Raw genomic sequence first — 24,254 nt, forward strand, 5'->3', positions numbered from 1 at the left:
TAATGAAGGGTGGCTTATCAGTCATGAACTGCAACTGTCACTGTGTGTAAAGACACTGTGACAGGACTGTGATCAGAGTGGCCCCCATTCGTCAGACGCTGTGATTGGTCAGTCATATCCGACTAACCAGTCACAGCATCAGACTGCTTGGCGACAGGTCTAAATGTATTAGACACAGCTCCGATCTCATCTTGCCAGCGAGCGTTGAGAAGAGCAGAGCTTTGTAGCTTTTGTGCCCTGTCACTGTGCCCACTGTGTTAACCACCCCCTGCTCCTCATTCTTTACCCCTGACCCCCCAGTCACATTGCACTTCCATTTTATATAAAAGTTTAAAAAAATAATAAAAAATAAATTGAATTGTTAATTAGGGGATTAGGTATCCTTAGTTAGGAATGGGACGTAGTTGGAGGGAATGAACAAGAATGAACTCGCATCACCATACAATAAAAGAAAAAAGGAAAGATCTTCCTATACCGAAACATTTTTGTTTAATCATCACATACATGAAAATCATAGTATTGAAAGAGAATTTCAACTCTCAGAGGCAAAGGAGAGTATAGGAATACAAGCTCATGACAACCTTTGACACACTCAGATCAGGAATCGGCAATAATGTAAAGAAAAGTGAAGTGAAAAAAGCCAAATGGATTGTATGATCAAATACATTGCTCAAAAAAATAAAGGGAACACAAAAATAACACATCCTAGATCTGAATTAATTAAATATTCTTCTGAAATACTTTGTTCTTTACATAGTTGAATGTGCTGACAACAAAATCACACAAAAATAAAAAAATGGAAATCAAATTTTTCAACCCATGGAGGCCTGGATTTGGACTCAAAATCAAAGTGGAAAAACACACTACAGGCTGATCCAACTTTGATGTAATGTCCTTAAAACAAGTCAAAATGAGGCTCAGTAGTGTGTGCGGCCTCCACTTTGCTGTATGACCTCCCTACAACGCCTGTGCATGCTGCTGATGAGGTGGCGGACGGTCTCCTGAGGGATCTCCTCCCAGACCTGGACTAAAGCACCTGCCAACTCCTGGACAGTCTGTGGTGCAACGTGACGTTGGTGGATAGAGCGAGACATGATGTCCCAGATGTGCTCAATTGGATTCAGGTCTGGGGAACGGGCGGGCCAGTCCATAGCATCAATGCCTTCGTCTTGCAGGAACTGCTGACACACTTCAGCCACATGAGGTCTAGCATTGTCTTGCATTAGGAGGAGCCCAGGGCCAACCGCACCAGCATATGGTCTCACAAGGGGTCTGAGGATCTTATCTCGGTACCTAATGGCAGTCAGGCTACCTCTGGCGAGCACATGGAGGGCTGTGCGGCCCTCCAAAAAAATGCCACCCCACACCATTACTGACCCAATGCCAAACCGGTCATGCTGGAGGATGTTGCAGGCAGCAGAATGTTCTCCACGGCGTCTCCAGACTCTGTCACGTCTGTCACATGTGCTCAGTGTTAACCTGCTTTCATCTGTGAAGAGCACAGGGCGCCAGTGGCGAATTTGCCAATCTTGGTGTTCTCTGGCAAATGCCAAACGTCCTGAACGGTGTTGGGCTGTAAGCACAACCCCACCTGTGGACGTCGGGCCCTCATATCACCCTCATGGAGTCTGTTTCTGACCGTTTGAGCAGACACATGCACATTTGTGGCCTGCTGGAGGTCATTTTGCAGGGCTCTGGCAGTGCTCCTCCTGTTCCTCCTTGCACAAACTCAGAGGTAGCGGTCCTGCTGCTGGGTTGTTGTCCTACTACGGCCTCCTCCACGTCTCCTGATGTACTGGCCTGTCTCCTGGTAGCGCCTCCATGCTCTGGACACTACGCTGACAGACACAGCAAACCTTCTTGCCACAGCTCGCATTGATGTGCCATCCTGGATAAGCTGCACTACCTGAGCCAGTTGTGTGGGTTGTAGACTCCGTCTTATGCTACCACTAGAGTGAAAGCACCGCCAGCATTCAAAAGTGACCAAAACATCAGCCAGGAAGCATAGGAACTAAGAAGTAGTCTGTGGTCACCACCTGCAGAACCACTCCTTTATTGGGGGTGTCTTGCTAATTGCCTATAATTTCCACCTGTTGTCTATCCCATTTGCACAACAGCATGTGAAATTGATTGTCACTCAGTGTTGCTTCCTAAGTGGACAGTTTGATTTCACAGAAGTGTGATTGACTTGTAGTTACATTGTGTTGTTTAAGTGTTCCCTTTATTTTTTTGAGCAGTGTACATTCTCATGGATATTCTCAATCAAACTGGTCATTTTGCACATTTTTCGGTTTCTACCTTGGCATGCAGGTCTGCTAGTGTCATTTGAATGGTTTGTCCCTCATATAGAGATTTACTGGTACAATCAGTCCATTAACCAATGACACTATACAGACCTGTAGCTTTCTAATCCAGGGAATATGCTCAGGTTTTCAACATAGTTGCTTTTTTCCCTCCATTTTTAAAGGGACCCTGTCACGTGGAGCTGCAGACAGCATGTGATAGGGCAGGAGGAGCTGTGCAGACTGATATATAGTTTTATGGGAAAAGATTCTGTAAAACTTGTAATGTATACATTTAAATTCCTGCTCGTTCTGGGCTTTAAAGTCAAGGAGTCAGTCCTATCAGTCATTGATGGCCTTCTCTCTGTGATTGTGCTTACAGAGATAGTTGTCAGTTCGTGATGAGTGGACCACTTTGTCCTGCTTTGGACGAACCCGGAATAGAATTAGAAATTCAAGTTGCTTGATTGCTCCATGAAAAACATTGAGATAATCGGCAGACAGGTCCCCCTTAAATCATCAGGAGCTGTCCACGGTCAGCTGAAAATGAATGAACATTTTTAAAATATCTGTAAGGAATAAATCAAGGCAACTGGACTTACTGTACAGTAAGTCCAGTTGCCTGGATTTATTCCTTACAGATATACCATGACCTGGATAAATGAGAACCTTCACAGACATTCTTCAAATACTTCACAATGCAATGTGTTTTCTTCCAGTGTTGTCGACGTTCAGTGAGGAAACAGCTTGATAACAATATAGCTTTTCATAAGATCTTGGGTTATACAATTGCATTATTGACAGGTATGATTTTAGTCTTTTTATCTGTCTCTGCTTCTTCATCATGTTAGCATAAAATTGTATCAATTATTTAAAGCCTATTAGTCCAGGATAGGAATTAACTTTGAAAGTTATGGAATGACAAGCAGGAGGAAGTTACTCTAGAGTAAATCATACCAAGCGTTAAAGGCTATGTACACCTTTAGGGGCAATTGTTTTTATTATTGCATTGTTCTTATTATGAGGTAAAAATCATTTTTTAGGTTATCCAAATACAGCACTCAGCTGTTTCCTAAACCCCTGCCAATCAGATATTGATGATCTATACTGAAGATAGTACAGGAAAACCTCTTTACATATATTTATTTTAGACCAGAAAATCTCTTTAAGTAGAAGCATGCCCTACACATAAAGTTTGCCTTTTACTGTCATCCTGTTAGGCCTTATGCCCACAGCTGCAATACAGATCCATGTTGTACAGATCTGTAATAAGGTAGGCATAGACTGCAAAGGGCCATTAAGCCCCATCTATATTTCCTGGTTGGATGCTACAGCTGTTACTACCTCTGCTTCCATTGCACTACAGAGTCTGGCAGAACAAATGTGCATATTCACACTACTACTGATAAAAACAAACTCCACAAAAAGTATGTTTGTAAGACTCTTTCCAGCCTCTACCTCATTCAGCATAGTCCAAACTGCTGACAGACTCTCTTTAAAGAGGACCTGTCACAACTCCTGACATGCCTGTTTTAATAGCTGCATGCATTCCCCGTGTATTTCTACTAGAAGTTATGAATGAATTGCTAGCAGTCTGCAGTAAGGGTACAGAGGGGGTGTGCCTCTGCACAGTCTGACAATGGCAGCACTGACTGGATAGAGTGAGACTGTGCAGGTACACCCCCCCCCAACTGGTTACCACCCCTCTGTACCCTTACTGCAGACTGCTAAGAACTCATCCATAACTTCTAGTGCAGATAATAGAGGAATGGCACAACATAGAGCCATAAGACTCGATGCTCTAGAATTATTATTACATGGGGAATGCTTGAAGCAATTAAAAGATGCATGTCAGGAGTGGTGAAAGGTCCTCTTTAAGTGTAGTTGATAAGGCATCAACTGTAGTTTTAAGGGAATAGTAAATATTGTAAGTAAGCTTTTCCCGAAGCAAAATGGCTGATAATTATAATTGGAAAACCGTTTAATCATTGATATGGGCCCCCTCACCTCTAGGAAAGCCCTTAAGAAGAGAAAATGTATAGGTTTTGTTTAAGGCCTTGAAAATATGCTGGACATCCCCAGTTAAAGTTGTGTTAGTAGTCACTCTAACTTCCCTTTGTTTTTCCAGAAACAGCTTTCCTCAATGTACTGGTGATGTTTCATATTTGTAATATGTATTTTTCAGCTGTCCACACAATTGCACACTTATTTAACGTTGAATGGTTTTATGATGGTGCGCAGTCCACAAATAATACTCTTCAAGGAATGTTATCAAGCATAAATGACAAGACTGGAGATTGGCTCAACCCAATAAGATCCAAAAGTGAGGTAAAACATCATAAAATTATTGGAGCATTCAGAGTAAAAAACTGTTTCATTATTTTTACAGCTCACACCTGGCCAGTATGCCATCTCAGATTTTTTTATTTTTTTTGTGTGGATCACATTGTTTACTCCAGCTGTGGTACTCTTTAACCCATTAAGCATGTGGCCTATATCAACCGCAATATTTTATTTATTTTTTCCATTTTCATCTTCACCTTCAGAGAGCACTAACTTATTTTTATTATTGATGGAGCCAAATCAGCACACCGCGCTCCAGAAGCCGCCCGTGCAGATGGCATGTGGGGCGGCGTTGATTGGCCGACGCTGGTGTGGGCGGTGCGGGCGGCCTGTGGAGTGCAGTGTGCTGATTGGTCTGCCTGTCCGGCAAATTCTTGCGCCTAGTATTGTAACGGGGCATAATGTCTAGTTATTTATAAATATGTAATTGTAGGGGACAAACGGCTAACATAAATATTAAGGAGTCAGTTAGTCATTTATGTCTTAATTTCTAGGAGGAATAACAGAGGAACAATATAGAGTTCTAAGGAAAAAGGAAACAGCCTTGTTATTTCATGAGGAATACAAGTATTTAGTAAAAAAAAAGACACTTCATTAAAGATAGAAAGGCCTCTTTAACAAAAATTATTATTAATATTTACATGAGGCTTATTAAATTACTACTGAATGTAGTGATCATACAGCGGCTGTTGGATGCACGGCATCTAGGCCTAGATTGTGTTACGCACTCCCGCACCAATGGGTTCTATATAGTGTATTAGCAAGGTGGCCACTGCAGCGTAATTGTGTAATATGTAAAGGGTGTATAGACAGACATTCATAGCAGTGCCTGAAAGCTATCTCTGTATACAGTGCGCCTGCTATCAGTGATAACCCCCGCCCATCATAAATGATAAGCTTTGCTGTATCTTTACCCATAAAAGTATATATCAATCAGTTTTTTCATGGTGACCGGGCCCCTTTAATACGGCAACATCATAATCAATATTTCGGTTTATGTATAACTAGACATGTTACGGCTTGAACCATTTTTCTTGTGGTCTGAGTGTGTTTTTTCGCATCAAATGAAAGTCATGCGTTTTATTAGTCCAGTTATTTTGGCTCTTTTGTCAACTGTTATTAATTGAATGGGGCGGTGTTTAGATGTGGTTTGGGTCGGTGTTTAGGCGTCGTTTGGGAGGGACTGGGAGGGGTTATGGGCGGGGGAAGGGGTGTGTCGCCCTGTCACTTTTAGTTTGACGAGAACACTAGAAGCTATACTACTTTTGTGTTTATGGGGTTATTGATATTGGTATAATTGACTTTATTCTGTCATGACAATACCAAATTCATATAATATTTTGAAAAATACAGCCTGTTTTGTAAAAGAAAAAAGTTGCTTGGCCTAAAATGGGTTGACCACTTTTATATAACATGTTTGTGAGGGATACCAGACCTCGACTGCCCGCTTGACGTCAGACGTCAACTACATAGAGCCAGCGAGATCCGGTATGGTCACTGGTTACCAAGGCGTGACATTACACCCTCCTGGAGGAGCGGGTAAGGTCAGGTTGGTACAGTTTTCACAGACTCCTCCTGTCCACGCGGGCACAGAGAGGCAACAAGCTGAGAGAGCCTTTTCACTGCCCCAGTGAAACAGCGCGTTCTCAGCTTGGGAAGAGTGCCACCAGTTTCTTGTTTGATATAAGCCCGGTCCGCTAATGGGATTATATAACTTAAAAAACCAACCCACGGTAGAGTATTACTAGGCCGAAACACATACGTGGGAATTCGTGATCGAGATACAACACAGCACAAGATTAAATTATATATTTAATCGCCTTAAGGGCTCACTAGAATTAACACTATATACACAGAGAATATATACAGTGGTCTGAGGTTACAAATACAGGTGGTATGGTACAAACAGGATTAAACAGAGCAAAAGTCAGTTTGCCAGATGGATTAGTCCTTTTGGGTTGTGATGAGTCCTTTGCTGTAGTCACATGGAGGGCAGTGATGTCAGCAGGTTGCAGGTCCCTCTAAACACATGGCACAATGTGACCCTCCTTCAGAGAAAAGACACGCCCGCTTGCTGGCACAAGCCTTTTAATCTGTAGCTGGCTCCTCCCCTCCCGGCCTCTGGGAGGGGTACAGCCCCCCTTCCCCCCTCTGCTGGGCTGGCAGCACATAAGCCACAAAACCGATTAGGACTCATGGCTCCAGACCAGAATGTCACAGGGAGGTGGTTCTGGGATGGATCCGCCTGGGTTCCGGCTACCAGTAGAGTCCAAGCATGGTACCGTTATTTGGTTTCTGTGGGGAGATATGTATATCTCCCCTCCCTGGGATCCCACCGCCAGACTATGACAACGGGCCTGTTCATCGTGGCCACAGGGACACAAATATGCATATGGTTTATGTCTGTGATGAACGGGCGATTCATAATTCCTTATAAATTGCTGGTTCCGTGATAATGTGCATTGAACTGGGGAATGGCCTAGACCCCCTGCAGGGAAGTTTTTCCTGTTCCATTAGCTGGGTTCCTGACTGGCTGAATGGAGGTGAGAAATGTAAACAAAGGTGGATTGCTAGAGGCTCTCATTTGGACTCTGTTGTTGTCAACTCTCAAGATGAGATCCAAAGAGCTGTCACTATCATTGAAGCAAGCCATCATTAGGCTGAAAAAACAAAACAAACCCATCAGAGAGATAGCAAAAACATTAGGCATGGTTAAAACAACTGTTTGGAACATTCTTAAAAAGAAGGAACGCATCGGTGAGCTCAGCAACACCAAAAGACCACGGAAAACAACTGTGGTGGATGACCAAAGAATTTCCCTGGTGAAGAAAACACCCTTCACAGCAGTTGGCCAGATCAAGATCACTCTCCAGGAGGTAGGTATATGTGTGTCAAAGTCAACAATCAAGAGAAGACTTCACCAGAGTGAATACAAAGGGTTCCCCACAAGATGTAAACCATTGCTGAGCCTCAAAAACAGGAAGGCCAGATTAGAGTTTGCCAAACGACATCTAAAAAAGCCTTCACAGTTCTGGAACAACATCCTATGGACAGATGAGACCAAGATCAACTTGTACCAGAGTGATGGGAAGAGAAGAGTATGGAGAAGGAAAGGAACTGCTCATGATCCTAAGCATACCACCTCATCAGTGAAGCATGGTGGTGGTAGTGTCATGGTGTGGGCATGTATGGCTGCCAATGAAACTGGTTCTCTTGTATTTATTGATGATGTGACTGGTGACAAAAGCAGCAGGATGAATTCTTAAGTGTTTTGTGCAATATTATCTGCTCATATTCAGCCAAATGCTTCAGAACTCATTGGACGGCGCTTCACAGTGCAGATGGACAATGACCCAAAGCATACTGCAAAAGCAACAAAATCGTTTTTTAAGGGAAAGAAGTAGAATGCTATGCAATGGCCAAGTCAATCACCTGACCTGAATCCGATTGAGCATGCATTTCACTTGCTGAAGACAAAACTGAAGGGAAAATGCCCCAAGAACAAGCAGGAACTGAAGACAGTTGCAGTAGAGGCCTGGCAGAGCATCACCAGGGATGAAACCCAACGTCTGGTGATGTCTATGTGTTCCAGACTTCTGGCTGTAATTGACTGCAAAGGATTTGCAACCAAGTATTAAAAAGTGAAAGTTTGATTCATGATTATTATTATGTCCCATTACTTTTGGTCCCTTAACAAGTGGGAGGCACATATGCAAACTGTTGTAATTCCTACACCGTTCACCTGATTTGGATGTAAATACCCTCAAATTAAAGCTGACAGTCTGCAGTTAAACCACATCTTGTTTGTTTCATTTCAAATCCATTGTGGTGGTGTATAGAGCCAAAAATGTTAGAATTGTGTCGATGTCCCAATATTTATGGACCTGACTGTATATTCAATGTACAGCAGCTCCACCAGCCTGTGTTCATATAAAAAACCTGATAGATTATTAAAGAAACTACCCAGATTATTATTATAGACACGATCAGAGCTGAGATGACTTCTAGGCATAAAGGAAAGCTACCAGTATCCTCTTTTCCACAGAACCTACCTTCTTAAAGTTGCTGCAGGGACCCCCATATACAATTATTTGGTATCAGGTGGGCCCCCCCAGCTATGTGAGCAGGTGATATTTGTATGTATTCGTACGGTGGGCCCCCAAAATAAATTTTGCTGGTGGAAATAGGCACCTCAGTAGGACACTGTATGGAACTCTCTGCCTGCGGAGGTGGTGGAGTCCAAGAGGGGCCTGGATGCATTGCTGGAGTATAATACATAAAACAGAGAAGCTGCTCCTCATAGTATAAGACAGCAGCATCAGAAATATAAGAAAGCTTACCAGAGTCAGTTGTGCAAGCATGTATAATTCTGGAAATAGCTTGAAGTAGCTAATGTAGCTGGTGTGCAATACGGCTGCTCCCTCCTGGGAAGCCAGCAGACTCCAAACAGTGTGCTTGGGTTGGCAACGTTTATTAAAAGTGTAGAGTGCAACGCCAGTTGGCTTCTACATCATGTTTTTTTTTTTAGCCTTCCATACTGTGTTACTATGTTAAATGGGTTATCCAAAATATAAAACATGCCCCCCAATGCCCGGGTACCTCATACAGATTATACTTAACCCACTCCCCGTCACCTGTGTCGCTCCTGATGCACAGGGCCACCGCTACACCACCCCGCGCACCATGGATCAAAACATCTGGCAACGGGGGGAGCAGCCAATAGCAGGCCACGTCGGGCACAAGTCTCCCAAGTGTCACCCGAAATGCAGCGATGGCCGTGCTGGAAACAGGAGCGATAAGTATAATCATTTTATTGTTTTAATAACCACTTTATTTCCACCTTACAAACACTGCACACCAATAGAGAATGTTTTTGTAACTTTTTTTTAATCTTACAATGCAGATGCTAGCACAAGTCATTGCAGTCTTCCAAGCATTTTGCACATATAAGTCACAATATGTTTTTCTTCTCTCTTCTTCACAGACACCATCTTATTTTGCTTTCACTTCCATTGCTGGTGTAACAGGCGTGGTGATCACGCTAGCACTGATATTAATGATCACATCATCTACTGAGTTTATCCGCAGGTGCTATTTTGAAGTTTTCTGGTACACCCACCACCTATTTATTATCTTCTTTGCTGGCCTTTTGATTCATGGAGCTGGGTGAGTATTCATTCAGCAATTAGTCTACATCTGTTATGTTGACATTTATATCCAGATTGTTTCAATTTCCACTCGTATTTTTCCCTATGTTTCCCAGAACACCCCCTCTCTATGTAAATACTTAGCCCACCTCTGCAGCCATTTTTATTCTTGCACTAAAGCATTAAAAAAAAAAAAAAAATGTAACAGCAAATAGTCTTGATTAGTATCATACAATGTTGTGTCTACAGCCCCTATGCAGACTTATGTGTCTCCATGTTAACAAACTGCAAAAAATAATAATCTGTCAGTCCATCCTTACATTCATTAGGTTAGCAGGGTGTAGGGGACAGATAGAAGGGAGTATGACTGCAGGATCAAGCTACAAACGTTTGATTGTTGTCTTTTACCATGGAGAGAGGCTCAGGTTCACACTGGGTGGTGGAGACTGCGGTTGTCAACGTATTCATCTATTAGCATATCAACCACAGAAAAGTGAGCCTGATTACAGACCTATAGGCCTAAGTTTAAACTGGGTAAAATATTTGAAGACTTTCTAAAAGATGCTATCCTGTATAAGTGTGCATAACCATGGGTTTATGAATGTGTGTGGCTGTGGGTAAGTAACTGGCTCAGTGATAGAAAACAGAGGGTGGTTATTAACGGTTCCCACTCAGATTGAGTCACTAGTGGGGTACCACAGGGGTCACTATTGGGCCCTATTCTCTTTAATATATTTATAAATGATATTGCAGAAGGATTACACAGTCATTTTTTGCTGACAATACTAAACTGTGTAAACACAACAGAAGACAGTAAGCTTTGGGAGGTTTGGTCAGAGAAGTGGTTTATCACTGATAAATATTAAGTTACATAGTTACATAGTTAATACGGTTGAAAAAAGACATCCATCCATCAAGTTCAACCAAGGGATAGGTGGGGACGCGAATCCCAGAATGAAGTGAGACTTAGATTTCTACACATTTTTTTATAAGCATTAATGTTTTTTACTTTTAAGAATTCGTCTAAACCCTTTTTGAAACTGTCTACTGTTCCTGTTGTGACCACGTCCTGAGGAAGTCTATTCCACAGCTTCACAGTTCTTACAGTAAAGAAGCTTTGACGCTTCTGGAGACTGAACTTTTTCTTCTCCAGTCGGAGGCAGTGACCCCTTGTCTTTTGAGCGCATTTTATAGGGAACAGCTTTTCACTGTATTTTTTGTATGGCCCATTTACTGTATATATTTGTATAGGTTAATCACGTACCCCCTTAGACGTCTCTTCTCAAGACTAAATAAATTAAATTATTTTAATCTTTCTTCAAAACTAAGACACTCCATGCCCCTTATCATTTTAGTCACTCTCCTCTGTACTTTTTCCAGCTTCAGTGTGTCCTTTCTATGGACTGGTGCCCAGAACTGAACTGCATATTCCACATGAGGCCACACCAATGCTTTGTAAAGTGGTAGTATTAAATACCTGCCCCGCGAGTCCATGCCTCGTTTAATGCATGACAATATCCTGGTGGCCTTAGAAGCAGCTGATTGACATTGTATGCTGTAATTTAATCTACCATTCACAAGGACATCCAAATCTTTCTCTATAAGTGACTCTCCGAGTGTTACATCCCCTAGGACATATGAAGCACAGAGATTATTACTACCAAGATGCATAACTTTACATTTGTCCACATTGAACCTCATTTGCCAAGTTGATGCCCAATCACTGAGTGTTCAAGTCAGCTTGTAGTTTATGGACATCTTCCATAGACTGCACAGTACTACATAGCTTAGTGTCATCAGAAAAAATAGATATGGTGCTATTAATCCCATCCTCAATATCATTAATAAATTAATTAAATAATAAAGGGCCCAGCACTGAACCTTGGGGTACACCACTTATAACCCCGGACCATTTTGAAAAGGAATCACTGACCACAACTCTCTGGACACGGTCCTTCAGCCAGTTTTCAATCCAATTACAGACTATACTTTCCAAGCCTATAGACCTTACTTTACCTATTAAACATATATGAGGGATAATATCAAAAGCCTTTGCAAAATCCAAAAACACTACAGCCACAGCCGCCCCCCTGTCCACCTCCTCATAAAAACAAATCAGGTTAGTCTTTGGTAAACCCATGTTGGTTATCACTTTCATATTATTTATAGTCACATACTCCTGTATATAGTCCCTTAAGTCCTTTATGAGTTATGCACATGGGAAGGAAAAATACAAGTTACCAGTACATTCTTATTGGTAAAACACTGGGTAACACTGACATGGAAAAGGACCTAGGAATTTTAGTGGACAGTAAACTTAAAGGGGTTATCCTAGAAAAGATAATGATGGCGTATCCTCATGATAGGTCGTTATCAGCACATCCCTAGGGATCCAAGTCCCAGCACCTCCACTGATCAGCTGTTACAGTGACCCACCGCACTCAACACTGGTTATTTCATTATATGATTACAGTGTAGGATTGGGATGCCAGTTCATACTAGGGGCCCACTGTACAACTACATCCAAATGCTACCTGCTCAGACAGCAGCAAGATGGTCAAGGTGATTGATTATAGGGGTCCCTGAATGATTTTGAGAAGGATAGTCCCAGGGGAAAGAGGGTACTTTGTAGACTACCTCTGTTCTTACAAGTCATCTCAGCCACCTGATGTGTCTGTAATAAACTGGCTAGTCTCTTAAATAATCTACCTAAGTTTTTTATATGGAGGCCTACGCTGGTTGAGATGCTGTAGGCTGCCTCTCAGTATGTAGTACAATCAGTCTGTTAAGCCATATGCCATTTATGCATGGGGTGGGGAACTAGGGGCCTACCGGGGGAATCCATTGTTTCCCCGTGGGCCAGTCTGATACTGTATGATTATAAGGGAATCTGGTAATAACACTGTCCTGCTTTTGTCAGATTTTCTGCCACGTTTTTGCATAAATAAATATACATGTTATTGATATGATATTTCCATGAAAGAATTTGTAGTTGTAAATTTTCAATATACCTTGATCTAAATGTGTAAATACTGTACATCGTTTTCGGCACATCTCTGTATTTGGAAGATTAACATATACTTTACATAGTGCGTCTAAAAATAATACGGCAACCTGTTTCATTGCTTTATTTCTTCCTCTGCTACATCATTTTTTTCTCTAACATTACGGTTTTATTTGCAGTCGCATAGTTAGAGGCCAGACCAACGACAGTCTTAAAAGTGACAGTTATGATGACTGCCATGATAAATACACTGTTTGGAAGGAAAAAAAAGGTAGAGACGGTGATGAAGATGATGATGATGATGATGATTGTTTTATGCCTAGCTTCGAAGGCAATGATCCAATGGTAAAGTAATGCAAAGTGGTTGGACTTCTCAATTGTGTCTTATATATTTAATTTGAATACAAATAATTTTGCAATATCTACACAAATCAAAGTACAAGAAAAGGGGTTTAAACATCAACAAGTACTGTTGGTTATTAATGCAAATTATTGCGGGGGAGGCAGCAGTAAATGCTAACTGCACACTATATTTCCTGGCCCTGTACATTGTATACTATGAGTCGGCTACCCCTGTATGGGAGAATATCTCTGCTAAGCAGTATATGGTAGGGCGTGCACCTGTTTATTGTATCTCAGGGATTCTGTGAGGAAAAAAGGTCAACTGAGGTACAGTAAGGGGTCATACCAGTACATAGGGACCACATTACAGTTCCTTACAACATAGATACAGAACATGGGATTGTGCTTGAGTCATTAGCGCTGATTTTTTTACATTTTTTTATATTCTGAATTGAATTACAATACTTTGCCTACAGCAGAGTGCTGTGCTGTGTATAGATAGGTATACAATATATCTTAGTAATAGTGTTATTACATAATTCAGATATCATAAAACATTTAGCATTTGTGGCAAAAATATCAACTTAAAATCATGTTTTATGTTTTTTTACTCTAGACATGGAAGTGGATTATAGCTCCAATTATAATATATATACTTGAAAGGTTTCTAAGGTTTTATCGCTCCCAGCAGAGAGTTGTTGTTATAAAGGTAGGTGTAATTGTATCTGCACACTGTAAGTACCTGTACATCTGACGTTCACATCCCTAGCTGTAAATCAATGTCCATCTTTTAATACTATTTTATTTGCATCTAGAACATTATGTGCTGATTAATTTCCTAATACTTTATATCTTTACAATGATCTGAGCCCTATATTTCTGACGCAGAGCCCCAAAGGGGAGAATTTATTAAAAATCTTGGCAATGCCCCCGAATGCTGTAAAATGATGGTTTACTTAGCTCATTCTCCAGTGCCATCTTCTGTGCCTCTGTCCCAGTCATCCTGCCACTGCTTGTTTCCAGTCTGCAGAAATGACGTGGAGAAGTATATCACAGCTGCAGTCTGGAAACAAGCAGGAAGATCGGACTGGCCGTGCGGAGACAGAGGAAAGTATACCATTATTTTTTATTTTACAGCATTCAGGGGGCATGGCCAAGATTTTTAGATTGTTTAAGTTAAGTTTTTTATGCTAAACATAAATTAACTGTTTTTGATATCTTTTTGATTTTTCATGAGACAATACATTGATGAGGTGGGGACTATAAGTAATATATAAAGGTTCAGCCAGCATGTATTAAACCAAAGGATCTAGGAAATTTAATACAAAGCTGTTCCTCCAAGATATAAAAACAGTCTTTGGGTGGGTTCACATCATGTTTTTGCCATCCATTAAGGCCGAATGCACACGGCCGTGTTCCACGGCCGAGAGCGCTCCGTGGCATGCCGGGCTGGATTCCTGCTGACAGCAGGAGCGCACGGCGTCATTGGTTACCCATAGATCAAAATCAAGGCACATTCAAACCTGGTGTTGCCACACCTCCAGAAGTACATGTACAAAGAAAATAACAGAATAAGGCCTCCTGCACACGGCCGTTTTTTTTCCCCGTTTACTGGCCGTTTTTTGCATTCCGTATACGGTCCGTATATGGAACCATTCATTTCAATGGTTCCGCGAAAAAAACGGAATGTACTCCGTATTTATTCCGTTTCTGTATTTCCGTTTTTCCGTTCCGTTTTAACATAGAACATGTCCTATTATTGCCCGCAAATCACGTTCCGTGGCTCCATTCAAGTCAAAAAAAATGGAACACATACGGAAATGCATCCGTATGTCTTCCGTTTCCGTTCCGTTTTTTGCTGAACCATCTATTGAAAATGTTATGCCTAGCCCAATTTTATCTATGTAATTACTGTATACTGTATATGGCATACGGAAAAACGGAACTGAAAAACGGAACGGAAAAACAGAACAAAAACGGAAACAAAAAACGGAACAACGGATCCATGAAAAACGGACCGCAAAACACTGAAAAAGCCATACGGTCGTGTGCAATAGGCCTAAAGTGGTCTTAAGGCAGAAAATGCTCAAAACCCCATATGCTGTTGCGCATTTCTAACCGGGGGAGCAAATCCTGCACCTGTGGTCCATTGCTAACAGCAATCCCCAGCAAAAATGCATACAATGGAGGATGGCGGCAGCGAACCACATGTACCACAAAGACATCCTACATTCCATATACGTTGAACAGATGGAAAAAAAATGTGATGTGGATCCAGCCTTATTGAAAAACAAATAATTCTTAGACAAATCATTAAAATATTTTGAAAATACACAAAAAACACATGACACTGACTATTGATACAGTGAAGAGACTACTCACATGGCATGGATGAGATTTCACAGGCTACAGGAGCAAAAATCACAATGTATACAAAAAACCATTGACAATCGTCCAGTGTCCTATGCTAAATTCCTATATAACAGTGAACAAGCAAGCAAAATAATACAGTATCAAAAGATGGAAGGCTACGTCAGAAAAGTGCACAAGCAAACATACAAAAACCAAGAATGAGTAATGCTCCTGTAGGTGAGTATAGGCTCCCCTGAACAATCATATGGACCTACAGAAATGTTATTCTCTGTATTTTTGCTTTTGCACTTGACTCTGTTCTGATGTAGCCTCCTATATTTTGACATTGCATTATTTTGCTTGCGTGTTCACCTAGAAAGTGCTAGAGCTAGAAAGTGAATTTATTTTATTTCCTCTTGATTAAAAATAAGACAGTTGATAGCATAGCATAAGAACCCCCACCTGCATTCTTAATCATGGCTAGCTAAATTAGTTACCACTTCCCATAAATAGGTGGGAGAATAAGTAAAGCATAGCATAGAAATATCCCATAATGCAAAAATGTGAGATCGAAAAATTCAAGCAATCACACCTGTTAGACACTTAATAAATTTGGCACAGCAAAACAAACCAAAGTCTTAAAACTGACACCAAAAACAATGTAAATGATAAATTCCCCACTGTGAAATTGTCATTATGCCATGTGAGTGGTCTCTTCACTCTACCAATTGTTGGGGTCATGTTTTTCCCGTTGTTGTTTTAACCCCTTACGAAGTATGAAGCCTATTAAGGAGTTAATACCACAGGAATGTTTTTGGTTTTTCACATTTTTGTTACTTTTTTTTGTGCAGCCTCCTGTTTAAATAAAAAAAAATCTAGTTTTTCCCCATCATTCTTCAATGAAGGGCCAGTATGATTACAGCAATAACAAATATGTTTATTTTTATTATTAATAATATTTTTAAATAATTTTTTTTTTGGGGGGGGGTGTTTTTTTTTTACAATCTCCATGCAGTTTAAATAACATGGCAAACATGTGACAAACATGGCGATACCATACATGTGTGGATGTTTTTAAACTTTTACAAATTAAAACCACCTTTTTTGGATTTTTGTTTTCATTTCAATAAACATCATTCACTTTTAGTTCCAAATTTTTTTAGTCCCACTAGCAGCCATCACAATGCAGTCATTGCTTTTATGATGGATTGGTATAACTTACATGCATTATAGCCTATCACTGTCAGACTAACAGGCTAATAGGCATACAGTCATTGCAGATCTAGGGACCACCGTCTGCCATAGCAATGCATCAGCACCCCATAAGGTGGAGGTGGGGACAAAGGGACTTTCAAGATAAAGCGGTCGCTATTTATTGCAGCATTTATGGGTTAACTGGCCAGGATCAGAGTTATTTCCCATCCCTACCATTACACTGGGAACCTGGCTGTTAGTCAGTGCTGGGCTCCACCTGTGATCATGCGGGCACAGCTTCTGTGTTCACACAATCAAACATCCTGATGTCACTGTATGTCATAGAGGCTTAATCCTATCCATGACGAACAGTTATATTATGGTGGCTTAAGGAGTTATTCCCTGCCTGTGTATGAATTATGTGTGGTTTTTCAAGACAACATGCATAAAGAGGATGATGTGGTCAAAATACTAATTTGCCTAATAATTCTGCACGCAGTGTACAAGCCACTTACTGATGTATTGTGATTGTCCATATTGCTTCCTTTGCTGGCTGGATTCAATTTTCCATCACATTATACACTGCTTGTTTCCATAGCTACAGTCCACCCTGCAATCCATCAGTGGTGGTCGTGCTTGCACACTATAGGAAAAATCAACAGCCCCTCTGGTGGCCGGGAGGGACCATAGGAGCGCACATAGACTAGTGCTTTTTCCTATAGTCTGCAAGCACAACCACCATTGATGGATTGCAGGGTGGTCTTTAACCATGAAAACGAGCAGTGTATAATGTGATGGAAAAATTAATCCAGCCAGCAAAGGAAGCAAAATGGATAATACCAGTATATCAGTAAGTGGCTTGTATTAACTTTCTCTACATTATAAAGGCCACTAACTGAAGTGAGACAACCCCTTTAATAAAAATATGAGGGCTCTGGACCTCAGATCTTCCAACAAGATGATGACCCTAAGCACACAGCTAAGACAACACAGGAATGGCTTAGGGACAACTTTGTGAATGCCCTTGAGTGGCCGGGCCCGAGCCCTGACTTGAACCTAATCTAACATCTCTGGAGAGACTTAAAAATGGCTGTCCACCAAGGGGCCCCATCCAACCTAAAAGAGCTTGAACAGATCTGCAGAGACAAATGGCAAAAATCCCTCTATCCAGGTGTAAAGAGTAAAGGGTCAGAATACTTATGTCAATGCAATATTTTTGTTTTTCCTTTTCAATAAATTAGCAATGATTTCAACCATTTTATTTTCACTTTGCCATTATGAGTTAAAGAGTGCAGACTGATGAGAAAAAAATCATTTTTTTTTTTCATTTTTAGCACAATACCACAACATAATAAAATTTGAAAAAAGTTAAATAGTCTGAAGACCTTGGAAATGCATTGTATATAACACAGGATCCACCATTCACAAAAGGTGATGGCAACAGCTCATGTCCTAGAGACAGAACTCCGTCAGTCCTACATTAGAGAATGTAATGGTGGACTGATGTTGTTTCATTCGGAGAGGGACAAGAATTTTAAAGAAAATCACTAACGAGTGTTCATATAGGAACGCTCATTTCATTAGCAATTATCTGGAGGTGTAAATGTACCGCCGATGAACAAGCAAAATGCTCGTTCATCGGGTAATGCGGTCGTTTGTAAAGACACAAAAGTCATCGTTTGCTGGTAGCAGATCGTGTCATGTAAACATGATCTGCTGCCAGCAAACAACAAGTCAGTATGGGGAAGAGCGATGGCATTAGCGATCCCTCATCCATGTATCCTGGAGGAGATCACTGCCTGTAAATGCAGCGCACCTCCTCCACCACCACCAGATTGTTGGGAAGGAAGCTTCCTTCCTGATAATCTGCACCTCTTTTGTCCCATGTAAAAGGACCTTAAGAAATGAATGATTATGTGGGAAACCACTGAAAGATTTCATTACTGTACAATGAGAATTTTTTCTATTTCTAGACGGTCAGCCATCCTTCTAAGGTGCTTGAAATCCAAATGCAGAAAAGGGGATTTAAGATGGAAGTTGGTCAGTACATCTTCATTAACTGTCCTTCAGTCTCCCGATTGGAGTGGCACCCTTTTACTCTCACATCTGCCCCCGAAGAAGACATGTTTTCTGTGCATATTCGATCCGCAGGGGACTGGACTGATAATGTTATTAAGGTTTTTCAAGAGACAGCTGATAACCCCGCACGGTAAGCTTGTTATATATAATAGTTATTTAGTAGTTATGTGCTTCTTGAGAGTCAAATCAACAATTTACATTTTTCAAATCAACAATTTACATTTTTTAAATCAGCCTTCAGGTAGATGGCCCATTTGGAACAGCAAGTGAAGATGTTTTTACGTATGAAGTCAGCATGCTGGTTGGTGCTGGCATTGGTGTTACACCATTTGCCTCAATCTTAAAATCCATCTGGTACAAGTTTCAAAATGAAGATCACCGCTTGAAAACAAAAAAGGTAATTTTTTATTTTCTCAGATTCCCATACAGTTTTTCAGATACTTAAAGAGGCTCTGTCTGCAGGATCAATCCTTTCTATTGTCTATATGCTTAACAGCTGCAGAGATATCTGCATTTTCATTCACTCGCAAATGAGCATCTTGGAGCAAAAGGAGGCAGGGATGAATCCTTGGAGCACTTTTTTGTAACACCCCCTGTGCTCTGCACACTCCCCTCTCCCATTGATTGACAGGGCTAGACATCAGCATGCAGAACTGTGTCCTAGAGCTGTTTCCTACCATGTACATATCATATACACCACTTACCAGATTAGGATGTACTTAGAAAGCTAATATACAAATTACTGCTTTATTCATAGGCACAATATATGACTATAAAGACATCAGTAATATGTATATGTATATCTTTCTAAGTATAGAAAAAACATTCTTCTGTATGTGGAAAGTAGCTTAGTGATAAGTGTTCAGCCTTGCATGTAGAGATCCTAGGTTTCTTGGGAGAGACTTTCATATTTTTTTTTCTTCCTCATTTAACCAATAATAAAAGTCTATATCCTTATCATTTTGAGAATACATTTTTTATGCCTAGAAGCTAATTTGCGTTGCTGGTTTCTTTATAATCATATATTGTGCCAGTGAATAAACCAGTAATAAGTTTTAGGATTCTAAGAATAAAAAAAAAATCATTTTTCTCAATATACAGTGGATTTACACACCCCTGTTAAAATGTCAGGTTTCTGTGATGTAAAAATATTAGACAAAGATAAATCATTTCAGAATGTTTTCCACCTTTAACCTATAAACTGTACAACTCAATTGAAAACAAACTGAAATAATATAAAAATAAAATAATATGATTGCATAATATGGTTGCATAAGTGTGCACAGCCTTAAACTAATACTTTGTTGAAGCACCTTTTGATTTTATTACAGCACTCTTTTTGAGTATGAGTCTATCAGCATAGCACATTTTGACTTGGCAAGATTTGCCCACTATTCTTTGCAAAAACACTCCAAATCTGTCAGATTGCGAGGGCATCTCCTGTGCACAGCCCTTTTCAGATCACCCCACAGATTTTCAATCGGATTCAGGTCTGGGCTCTGGCTGGGCCATTCCAAAACTTTAATCTTCTTCTGGTGAAGCCATTCTTTTGCTGATTTGGATGTATGCTTTGGGTCATTGTCATGCTGAAAGATGAAGTTCCTCTTCATTGACTGGTATTTGGAACTGTTCATAATTCCCTCTCGCTTAACTAAGGCCCCAGTTTCAGCTGAAGAAAAACAGCCCCAAAACATGATGCTGCCACCACCATGCTTCACTGTCGGTATGGTGTTCTTTTAGTGATGTGCAGTGTTGTTTTTGCGCCAAACATATCTTTTGGGATTATGGACAAAAAAGTTCAACCTTGGTTTCATCAGACCATAACACCTTTTCCCACATGCTTTTGGGAGATTTCAGATGTGTTTTTGCAAAATGTAGCCTGGCTTGGAAGTTTTTCTTCATAAAAAAAAAAATAATAATTCGTCTTGCCACTCTACCCCATAGCCCAGACATATGAACAATACAGGGGATTGTTGTCACATGTACCACACAGCCAGTACTTGCCAGATATTCCTGCAGCTCCTTTAATGTTGCTGTAGACCTCTTGGTAGCCTCCTTGACCAGTTTTCTTCTCGTCTTTTCATCAATTTTGGAGGGACGTCCAGTTCTTGGTAATGTCACTGTTGTGCCATATTTTCTCCACTTGATGAGGACTGTCTTCACTGTGTTCCATGGTATATCTAATGCCTTGGAAATTCTTTTGTACCCTTCTCCTGACTGATACCTTTTAACAATGAGATCCCTCTGATGCTTTGGAAGCTCTCTGTGGACCATGGCTTTTGCTGTGGGATGCGACTACGAAAATTTCAGGAAAGACCAACTAGAGCAGCTGAACTTTATTTGGGGTTAATCAGAGGCACTTTAAATGATGGCAGGTGTATGCTGACTCCTATTTAACATGATTTTGAATGTGATTGCTTAATTCTGAACACAGCTACATCCCCAGTTATAAGAGGGTGTGCACACTTATGCAACCACATTATTTTAGTTTTTTTGTTTTCTTCCCTCCACCTAAAAGATTTCAGTTTGTTTTTCAATTGAGTGGTACACTTTATAGGTCACATTAAAGGTGGAAAAAGTTCTGAAATGATTTATCTTTGTCACATATTTTTGCATCACAGAAACCTGACATTTTTACAGGGGTGTGTAGACTTTTTATATCCACTGTAGTTTGGCCTATTATTATTATTATATAAATTTTTTATAGTGCATCCTTTTATTAAGGATTAAATGAGAGGGAAAAAATGACGAGAAAAAAAACATATAAGTCTCTCTTGGGACTTGAACGTAGGATCTCTACATGCAAGGCAGAGCACTTATCACTAAGCTGCGGCTGTGGACTTGCAGATGCTACACAAATGCATGTTCCACCATTTTTACAGGTTTCACAACTGCACAGGTAGTTCATAGGCTAAAATGTCTCTTTAAAGAAATTCTCCTAAGGCCTCATGCACGCGACCGTTGTGTGCATCCGTGGCCGCTGTGCCGTTTTCCGTTTTTTCTCGCGGACCCATTGACTTTCAATGGGTCCGTGGAAAAATCGGAAAATGCACCGTTTTGCAGCCACATCCGTGATCCGTGTTTCCTGTCCGTCAAAAAAATATGACCTGTCCTATTTTTTTGACGGACAACGGTTCACGGACCCATTCAAGTCAATGGGTCCGTGAAGGAACACGGATGCACACAAGATTGGCATCCGCGTCCGTGATCCGTGGCCGTAGGTTACTTTCATGCAGACGGATCCGAAGATCCGTCTGCATAAAAGCTTTTTCAGAGATGAGTTTTCACTTTGTGAAAACTCAAATCCGACAGTATATTCTAACACAGAGGCGTTCCCATAGTGATGGGGACGCTTCTAGTTAGAATATACTACGAACTGTGTACATGACTGCCCCCTGCTGCCTGGCAGCACCCGATCTCTTACAGGGGGCTGTGATCCGCACAATTTACCCCTCAGGTGCTGCACCTGAGGGGTTAATTGTGCATATCATAGCCCCCTATAAGAGATCAGGGGTTGCCAGGCAGCAGGGGGCAGACCCCCTCCCTCCCCAGTTTGAATATCATTGGTGGCCAGTGTGCGGCCCCCCCTATTGTAATATCATTGGTGGCCAGTGTGCGGCCTCCCCCGCCCCCCCCTCTATTGTAATATCATTGGTGGCCAGTGTGCGGCCCCCCCGCCCCCCCTATTGTATTAATATCATTGGTGGCCAGTGTGCGGCCTCCCCTCTCTCCCCCCCCCCGATCATTGGTGGCAGCGGAGAGTTCCGATCGGAGTCCCAGTTTAATCGCTCTGGGGCTCCGATCGGTAACCATGGCAACCAGGACGCTACTGCAGGCCTGGTTGCCATGGTTACTTAGCAATATTACAATATTAGAAGCATCATGCGCTGTCTGTGACCGGCCGGGAGCTCCTCCTACTGGTAAGTGACAGATCATTAAGCAATGCGCCGCACAGACCTGTCACTTACCAGTAGGAGGAGCTCCCGGCCGGTCACAGACAGAGCAGCAGCCAGCAGGTAAGTATGATGCTTCTAATATTGTAATATTGCTAAGTAACCATGGCAACCAGGCCTGCAGTAGCGTCCTGGTTGCCATGGTTATGTAACAGTACAGCCTGGATCGCAGCGGCTCCCTGTGACGATACGCTGGCTTGCGCTCCAGCGTGGAACGCACCGGCCGTCTGCGATGATACGCTGGCTTGCGTTCCAGCGTGGAACGCAGCAACCGCCTGTGTTGTTACGCTGGCTTGCGCTCCAGCGTGGAACGCAGTGGCCGCTGGGCCATCCTGTGACTCCGCCCACTTACCTCCAGGCCTTAAATAGAAGACAGGTGCTAAGCAGGGTGTTCCACTAATGGAGTGCGCACCCTGCTAGCTCCATTGCATCTGAGGACTCTGTCCACATATCCAGACCTGGATCACTAACAACATTGTGAAGGACTTCCTACCTTCTTGCCACTGGCTTCCCCACTGCTGGCTTCCTAACTGATCAACAGGTTACCGATCGGAGCCCCAGAGCGATTAAACTGGGACTCCGATCGGAACTCTCTGCTGCCACCAATGATCGGGAAGGGGGGGGGGAGAGGGGAGGCCGCACACTGGCCACCAATGAAATTACAATAGAGGGGGGGAGGGGGGCCGACAGAGGCCGCACACTGGCCACCAATGATATTACAATAGAGGGGGGGCGGGGGGGGGGGGCGCACACTGGCCACCAATGATATTACAATAGAGGGGGAGGGGGGGCGCACACTGGCCACCAATGATATTACAATAGAGGGGGGGCCGGGGGGGGCCGCACACTGGCCACCAATGATATTCAAACTGGGGAGGGAGGGGGGTCTGCCCCCTGCTGCCTGGCAGCCCCTGATCTCTTACAGGGGGCTATGATACGCACAATTAACCCCTTCAGGTGCGGCACCTGAAGGGTTAATTGTGCTGATCACAGCCCCCTGTAAGAGATCGGGTGCTGCCAGGCAGCAGGGGGCAGTCATGTACACAGTTCTTAGTATATTCTAACTAGAAGCGTCCCCATCACTATGGGAACGCCTCTGTGTTAGAATATACTGTCGGATCTGAGTTTCACGATGTAACTCAAATCCGATGGTATATTTTAACATAGAGGCGTTCCCATGGTGATGGGGACGCTTCAAGTTAAAATATACCATCGGATTGGAGAAAACTCAGATCCTATGGTAACTTAACTCCTGACTTTACATTGAAAGTCAATGGGGGATGGATCCGTTTGAAATTGCACCATATTGTGTCAACGTCAAACGGATCCGTCCCCATTGACTTGCATTGTAATTCAGGACGGATCCGTTTGGCTCCGCATGGCCAGGCGGACACCAAAGCGACTTTTTTTTCATGTCCGTGGATCCTCCAAAAATCAAGGAAGACCCACGGACGAAAAAACGGTCACGGATCACGGAAAAACGTGTGCATGAGGCCTAACACTGCATTACTGTAGCTGACATTTGCAAAAGCATCCAGGAATGAGGGTGCACACTTTC

At 42.0% G+C, this 24,254-nt stretch overlaps 1 protein-coding gene across 1 annotated transcript in view; it reads left to right on the forward strand.

Annotated features, from left to right (window-relative positions):
• NOX1 (NADPH oxidase 1) overlaps positions 1–24,254 on the forward strand; it is a 46,044-nt gene that overhangs the window by 16,081 nt on the left and 5,709 nt on the right. Inside the window, exons 4-10 of the mRNA XM_040405796.1 lie at positions 3,002–3,086; positions 4,468–4,610; positions 9,610–9,791; positions 12,956–13,121; positions 13,735–13,827; positions 18,638–18,873; positions 18,978–19,140. Coding sequence (XP_040261730.1) covers positions 3,002–3,086; positions 4,468–4,610; positions 9,610–9,791; positions 12,956–13,121; positions 13,735–13,827; positions 18,638–18,873; positions 18,978–19,140 — 1,068 coding nt within the window. The remainder of the gene's footprint in view (positions 1–3,001; positions 3,087–4,467; positions 4,611–9,609; positions 9,792–12,955; positions 13,122–13,734; positions 13,828–18,637; positions 18,874–18,977; positions 19,141–24,254) is intronic.

This window comes from Bufo bufo, chromosome 8 (assembly GCF_905171765.1).
Source record: "Bufo bufo chromosome 8, aBufBuf1.1, whole genome shotgun sequence".
Lineage (NCBI taxonomy): Eukaryota > Metazoa > Chordata > Amphibia > Anura > Bufonidae > Bufo > Bufo bufo.